Raw genomic sequence first — 7,899 nt, forward strand, 5'->3', positions numbered from 1 at the left:
CCCTGGTCCAGGAAGATCCCACATGGGCAGAGCAACTAAGCCCGTGCGCCACAACTACTGAGCCTGTGTGCCACAACTACTGAAGCCCGTGTGCCTAGAGCCTGTGCTCCACAGCAAGAGAAGCCACCGCAATGAGAAGCCCACGCACTGAAGCGAAGAGTAGCCCCCATTCACCACAACTAGAGAAAGCCTGTGCACAGCAACGAAGACCCAACCAGCCATAAATAAATAAAATAAATTTATTTTTAAAAGAAACCAAAAAAACAAAAAAAACTGCAAGCCTTTACCTTTTCAAACACAACTCGAGCAGGTCAGGTTACGCCCCAACACTAACTCTGCAGGGGCACCCAGAAGAGATTGGTTACCATGGCCACGTAGGAAGCCTCCCGGATACTTTTCTTAGCTTTCTTCTTACACACACCTACTCACGAGATCTCCACCCACGCAGGTCCCTAGCTCGGCAATCTGCTAGCCACGCCTGATTGCGTTCGGCGCTCGCCTCTCTGCCCTTGCACCTGCGTACTACGGCGCCTGCCCGTCGTCGCGGCCCGGATCGGGAAGTGTCAAGCGGGAGCTGGGTTCCCCCGCCTTTGCCGCTATCACCGCTGACCCCCCGGACCCCAACTCCAGGCCCGGGCCCAGCCGCCATGACGAACGGTGAGAACTAATACCCAGAGCCGAGGATGGGAGTGCAGTACGAGTGGAAACCTGGCGGGCGGAGCCGGGACTGACGTGGCCGTTCTCCCCGCCCCCTCCCAGCCCAGTTCCCCTTTGGTCTCTCGGTGCCCCAACTGCTGTTCCTTATACTCCTCCGGGGGTTCCCCCGTTCCGTGCCCATCTAGAACCCCCAGTGCCTCTTGTGCCCACACCCGTAGTCCTTGGTTCCCACACTGTGCCCTTCTCCCTTCCTAGAAGTTCGTTCTGACCCTTACAAGCCACTTCGCGAGCCCAGTCCCGGTTGAACTATTGCTTTAGCAGCAGGAAAAAGAGGATCCTCCTCACAGCCCTCTGTGTTCTCAGACTTTTGGAAAGTAGGCTCGTTGGGATGACCGATAAATCACACAGGATTTTAAGCCCCGTACTTTTTGGGGGGCGGGGGTGAATGTAGATCCTAAAAAAAAAAGTTCTCCTTGTTTTGTTAAAATGTCAGGAAGCTTTCTCGTATTTGATTCTAAAGTCCTGCCTGGGCGATCCCATCTGGAGACCGTGGCTAGTGTTGCAGCGGTCGAATTTAGACACTGCCTCTTCTAAAGATGATGTGGCAGTTGCCAACCTGTTTATCTGACCTAATTTTCCAGGCCTCTTCAAACATTTTATAGACATGATTTCTGAATTTCAGGGAAGGGCAGGAAACGATGACTTTGTGGTCTTTGGAGTCGATCTTACAGGAAAAAAGATGTCAAGACCTCTTAGGCAGTATGATTTGAAGGGCATAGGAAAGCATTTCTCAAAAGTACCTTCTCCATAAGCCTGGTACTAAAGTTTCAAATTTCACCTTCTTGTGACTTTTGGCTTTGCAAAAACTTACGGGAGAAAAGACTAGCACGTATTGTTCATCATAAAACTTTGTGTATGTATTAATTTACTGGACCCTTTCCTATGTGACATCTAGTTGTGAGATAGTTTTACTGGAGGGAGAGAGGGAGATGGAGTGGCCCAGAACTGGCAGATGCCAGTTGTGTAAAATATCCTTTTGGAGCTTCCTGGGCAGTCAGAGGTCTGAGGTTAGTAGGCACAGTACAAGAACGGACATCACCCGGAGGAAGAAATCTTCTGAACTGAGAAATAAGAGAGCAGTTGGACACATAGTAATTAATAAATAAGTTTTAGTCACCCTTTCCCCTTTCCACAGGTCTGATTTTTTTTTTCCACTTAGGTGATTCTTTGTGCTTACAAGACATAGCTTGGTTTACAAATGTAAGAAATAGAACTAATTGTTCAAAGCTTTTTTCCTCACAATTGTTCCACCTTGTCGAAGCCTCAGATCTTTTTTTGCTTGTTTGTTTTCAAGAATCTGTTTACTCAGGCAGAAATTTGGTTTGTAAGTAGAGTATCATGCGTGAAGTGTAAGATAAGCATAGGAAAATTGTAGTCATACGGATTCTAACTCTTGCAATTTCCATTAAGCTTTTCTTTTGCCTTAACATATTCTTCACCAACAGATGCAGATCTGAGAGACTTGGCCAAATATCTACCTCTCCTTTATCACATGAGTGATTTATAGGAAGAACATGTTTCATTCTCTCAGCTCAGGCTCGAAGGATTCTTATGCCTCTCTCAACCTAATGCCAACACTGGCCATTCCTGGTAGGCTGATTCCACATAAAGTGATGCACTCTTCTCAGAATTTATACTTCTTGAAAGGAGAGGGAAGGGGGCAGTGAAATCTTTGTAAGGGGGTTGTCTACAGGTGATTTGGGGAAACAGAAAGGTAACCTTGTTAGTCCCAGGACCTTGGCTCCCTCTTGTCAGGGCTGGCACTGCAGTTGAGGTTATCATCTTGATATTATATCACACTCTGTTCTCCAGGGGGATCACCTGTCCCAAGTTGGATTAGCACCAAAGGTTTTCTTCTCTTTCTGTAACAGTGTACTCCTTGGATGGGATTCTGGTGTTTGGTTTGCTCTTTGTTTGCACCTGTGCCTACTTCAAGAAAGTACCTCGTCTCAAAAGCTGGCTGCTCTCAGAGAAGAAGGGAGTTTGGGGTGTGTTTTACAAAGGTAAGATCATATCTGTTCAGGGAGAGGAGATTGCCATCTCTGGACAGTGAGGTGCTGCAAGGTGGGGGTGGGATAGGCTGAGATTGTCTGTGGTTCAACTTTTACATAATTGTTTATTTTAGCTCCAAGGTAATTTTAGTATTCTCCATGGAGTAAAACTATATAAATTAAACAATTTCAGACTGGACTAGAGTTGTTGGAAGGAATATTTTCCCAGTGAAAAGTTTTTTTCTGAATTTCTGGAAAGAATATATTGGAGTCTCTTTTAAGTATTGATTTTATTAACTCAGATGCTTTTTTACTTTTTATTTTGGGCATCTTCATCTGGAATCCTACTTACCTAGATCTTTTTTCAAAATAAGGCAAAATATAAACTAACAGTATATTCATCTAGAACCTAGGGCTTAAGGGTAGTATTTAAATACATTCCTGGGTGGGTTCTTGAGACCCTTCATAGGTCTCTTCATCTGTGATTAGAGATTTCAAATCTTGAAAGTGAGCACTTATATGAAGGGCAGGGTTTGATTTCTTTTCTCGTTTTATTTTTTCCTGCTAGCTGCTGTGATTGGAACTAGGCTGCATGCTGCTGTAGCAATCGCCTGCGTTGTAATGGCCTTCTACGTCCTGTTTATAAAATGAATTCCAAAGCATCCATTTCATCAACTGCCAACCAAGGGGACGAAGGTGAAGAGCCTGTCAGGAACCTGGGCCCAGCGTAGGAGAGTTCAGCTAAAATCATCAAAGTCCCCAGGATGACACCACAGCATCTGCCCCTACGTTATGTGGGGAAAACTCCTCGTGGTTACAAACTTTATTTATGCTTCAGGGGACTACAGAAAGCCAGCTTCCTTTGACCTGTGTGTAAATCAGTCCTCAGCAGAGAGCCTATAATGTCCAGATAAATTACACCCCTCAGTGATACGATTACATACCTCCTGCTGAAAAATCTGTCACCTATTTTGTTCTTCAGCCCCTCATCAGGAACTTTTCACACTGAGGCTCATTAGGGGAGGATATAAGCTGTATTCAGACTTCTTGGAAGGAGAGATAATTTTCAAGACTTGACTTTTTTTTTTAGTGTTTGATTTGGATTTGGCAAATTGCAGGCGGCTGGGAGGCTGGGGTGGGGAGGCTGGGTGGGAAATAGTTAAACAATGCCAAGGAATATTTTGGCTTTGGAAATTTATCTTTCATATACCCGTCTGGGCACATAAGAGAGAGGCATGATCCTCATTGCAAAAAGAGAACAGACGAAATAGCTGTGCTGTGTGCTGGTAGCCAGAGAGTTTTGCCAAGAGAATCTGGGCCTAAGTAAGATTTGGAAATTGTCTGTGATGAGACCAGAAAGGAGTAACTTAGACAAGAAACAATGTTCTATTCACCAGTATTCCCAAAAGGAAACTTCACCCCCTCAAATGGTATATTGAAACTGTTGCTATTTTCCTAAAGCTTTTTAAATATTTTCTAAATTACTGAGTGCTAAATACTGTTACTCAGTTTTAAATGCCACCACTAGGGGAAAGAGAAACTATTGAAGAAATAATTTGCAGTTGGGGTAGAAGAAATAAATAAATCTAGTATATTAATTCATATACTAGTAAAGTCATCTAGAATTTATTGTGATGTTAGATGGAAGTTCTGTCATATTAACCAAGATACAAACTTATTCTTTGTTTAACTCTGGGTTATTATGGCAATTTTCAGTCGATTACTTGTGTTTCTTGGCCCACTTTTAATTTTCTTCATATTGTAGTATTCTTTAGCTGTCTCTTGGAAATTATAAGAACATGGGAAATTTGAATGAGAGAAGTTGATGGCATTCATAGGCATGTTTGGACAGCTCAGAGAATCCATGAATAAAATGAGAGTGTTTTCTAAAGTAAAGGAAAGCAGAGGTTTGCAATTGGGATTGATGGGCTTTTCCATGGAGTATGGGAACTCCTGAGCAAATCATTTTCGATGACTCTACATTTGAAGGGAAGACTTCTCCATTCCCTCCTCCTTTTATCTGCAAAAGGATCAACTGTTGCATTTATGAAGCCTAGAACTTCTCTATTAAAAAAAAAAAAGAGTTGGTCTAAAATTAAATTATCGTAAAGAGCAAGCAGAGACATGGGTCTACCAGTGGAATTGTTCACTAAAGTAAAACTTGACTGTGGACAAGTTGGCTGTGGTTGACCCCAGTGTGGCAGTAAATTGTCTTTTGTCTTATTCCAAAAGAACAAAAGCTGCTAGGAAGTTTAGGTTCTGAAACATGCAGTTTAGTGCTTTGACGGTTCCTAGAAGTATAGAAAGTCATCAAGTAAACACTGCATGTCTAATCATCTCAGAGTTATGGCTGTTATCTCTTCAGGAATTGGTCCACAGGGTAAATTTCAATGATTCATATATTTTTCATTGTCATTTCTGAGGATCTTTCACACAAGAGAAAGGAAAGCTAGTGGAACAGAAAGAAGAGTTACACCTTGTGGGTGTGAGTTTGGAACCTGTTGGCCAACGGGAATGTCACTCTCTGGAAATACAGGTTCAGCATGTTTTGCACTTGTTATTTTGTAGCTTTAATGACTTTTGTTTCCTAATAGGGCTAATATCTCTAAGCTTGGTGTTTAGAGCTTCTTCATACTTTAAACTAGTCCCATTTCACAGTTCAGATCAATTTTTACAGCCTCCTGGGTGGGTCATCTTGACCTAAACTCTTGAACTGTTATATTTTGAGATGTTTTCATACCAGAATGTACCAAAAAGTACACAGAGTGAAGGTAATTTACAGCAAGAAGCAAATACACAGCTTATTTCATTTCTTGACTTTAGATAAGCAGAAACTTGTTTAATTCATTACTTTGGTTGATGTGTCATATATTTTTGACTGAAAATTGTAGGAAGTTGTTCCTCTAAGGGAGTCTTTTAGGGGTGGAAGAAGGGGGATAGCAGTGTTGCCTCAGATTCAAACTGGCATCACCATAAACCCTGTATGCCAGGGTGGAATGAAGTCAGCTTTTTATAGTTGAAATAAGACTTTTTATTCACCATTGTCTGCACAAATCCTTGAAAATAAAGTTTCTTTCCCTACTGTTTTTGTCCATTTTGTCACATGCATGCTGAATTATTGAACTTTGTTCAATACTCCCCTGGGTTCTGCCCATAGTATACCTTTTTAGTTTACATTAGTGAATATCATCAATCCTGTTAACCCCTTGTGATGGTCACTGAATGTATGATATATGTATGATATAGTTCAGAATCTATGAGGGTATAGCTTTCTCCTTTGAGGGAACTAATTTTATATATATATATATATAAGCATATATATAAATACATTTTGAGGTGTATTAAACAATGTAGATAACATTCCCCAATAATTTTACCTACTACTGCTATTAAAAGTATCAACTGCCATTACAAGCCATAAACTTCTTCAGTGAAATGAGGTTATCGGGTTACCCAGCCACATACCTAGAAAATCCTTGGGCTTCTGGTGCATACAGTGGACACTTTTCCCCAATTTGTTTATTCCAAGTACATGGTGGGACTGGCACAAGTACAAATGATAACTTCACAAAATTCTAATTTGTCTTCCCCCCTCACATATGTATTTCTTGAAAAAGGAGAAAGAAGGAACTGAGACATTCAAATTGTGCTTTGTGATGTGAAAGGAGCTAATTCTAACTTACATAATTGTTCCTTTTTTTCTTTTTTTCTTACACTCATTCTTGAAAGATTTATTTTAGCAGATATGAAAGTAAATGAAGATTCAGCAATATGACTGCCACAGCAAGTTCTGGGTAGCAAGAGGGCTCTGTGGGGACAGGGATACGTCTTCCAACCTTTACTTATTATACTACTACCTAGAGTATATTAGGTAGTATATTAGTAGTATATATAGTTACTATATTCTAACTACCTAGTCCTTGGACTTAAGTAATCTATTCTCACCTTTCCCTTTGGTAAAATGATGTTTGCCTTCTCCCATGGGAGAAGGAGCTCCTAGGGAAGCTGATGTTGGTAATGACCAGAATTTGCCTTCTCCCTGGGAAAGAAATCATTCACCTAGAGGTCTCCTGAGATTAAATCATCTTACATCCAGAACTTGGATCAAAGATCAAAGAAAAACTACAGATATGGATATAAATGTGTAGCTGCACAGAGATCCAAGGACAATCACGATTCAGTATTGTGGGAATTTGTCCCGCCTTTACCTGGGCCCTTGGTTCCCCTCCGAGCCACGTGGGGGCGGGAAAGTGCGCATTCGGCGAGGGCCTGTGCTCGGTTGTTCCTCCCAGAACCCTCCGGGGCGGAGGCGGGGCGGAGGGCTTTAAAGGAGCTTGCGCACTTCCGCCCTTTCACCGGAGGGAGAGCGGCGTGGGGTGAGGCTGGGTAGAACTGTGGCGAGGTGTGTGGAAGGCGCCTGCGGGCTGAGTGTGTGAGTGGACGCGTGAATGTGTGAGTGCGCGCGTGGTGCGTGCAAGGCGAGTGCGTGCGCCCGCCCCCGTGCCCCTCCCCCGGCCTACACCTTGATCTTATTTGATCGGGTTGTGACTCCAGCCCCGCCGGACCAACCCGAAATGAAAAGCTCCCCTCCTGCGAAGCCCCTTCTTCGGGGCGCTGTGCAGCGAGGCCCCTTGGGCGGTGGCAACGCTGCGGTCCCGGAGTCCCGGAGCTGGTCCTACGGGGCCCGGCGCTCAGAAGTGATGAATTGATCAGATAGACGAGGCTGGGCTTGTCCTGGGCCACTGATTATCGAGGCGATTCTGATCTGAGCCCGGGCCCAGGGCACGGCCGCCCGTGGCGTTGAGGCTAACGTGTCAACGGTCGGCTGCGGGCCCCGGGCGCTGGCGGACGGAGGTTGAATGAGCCGTCGCCCCGCCCGCGGGAGCGGGAGCTGAAAGGATATGGAGGCCTTGTTCCCCGCTGCAGTTTTGTTTTGTAGCCGCCTCCGTTTTTTTCTTTAGACCCGACTTGTCATGATGACTCTTTTGTATGGTATCAGCACTGGTGCCCCCGGTCTAAAGGCACTATACAGCGCCTGCCGCGAAGGGATATATGTATATATGCATGTCTGTATACGTGTATATATCCGTAAGAGAACTTGGAGAGCTTATAAGAATTCAGATTCCAGGAACCCGTACCGGATTTACTGAATTAGAATTATCGGGGGGGGGGGGGGGTCTAGGAATCTATA

General features: G+C 43.9%; 1 protein-coding gene and 1 non-coding gene across 2 annotated transcripts; both read left to right on the forward strand.

The window, feature by feature from the left end:
- The first annotated feature begins 500 nt into the window (after positions 1–500).
- Positions 501–5,790, forward strand: TMEM167B (transmembrane protein 167B). Its single transcript, XM_068540432.1, has 3 exons — positions 501–657; positions 2,589–2,720; positions 3,277–5,790. The coding sequence occupies exons 1-3, from the start codon at positions 648–650 to the stop codon at positions 3,357–3,359; spliced, it is 225 nt and encodes a 74-aa protein (XP_068396533.1). The 5' UTR covers positions 501–647; the 3' UTR covers positions 3,360–5,790.
- Positions 5,791–7,058: 1,268 nt separating this feature from the next.
- LOC137763233 (small Cajal body-specific RNA 2) lies at positions 7,059–7,477 on the forward strand. Its single transcript, XR_011073784.1, has one exon. It is a non-coding gene; the product is annotated as a small Cajal body-specific RNA 2 (non-coding RNA).
- Positions 7,478–7,899: the final 422 nt, after the last annotated feature.

The sequence above is a fragment of the Eschrichtius robustus genome, chromosome 3 (assembly GCF_028021215.1).
Source record: "Eschrichtius robustus isolate mEscRob2 chromosome 3, mEscRob2.pri, whole genome shotgun sequence".
NCBI classification, from domain to species: domain Eukaryota; kingdom Metazoa; phylum Chordata; class Mammalia; order Artiodactyla; family Eschrichtiidae; genus Eschrichtius; species Eschrichtius robustus.

Excerpts from the sequence above, each read along its gene's own strand:
- TMEM167B (XM_068540432.1), top strand. Across the intron at positions 2,721-3,276 it reads TTGGGGTGTGTTTTACAAAG|CTGCTGTGATTGGAACTAGG; the intron begins GTAAGATCATAT and ends TTTTCCTGCTAG.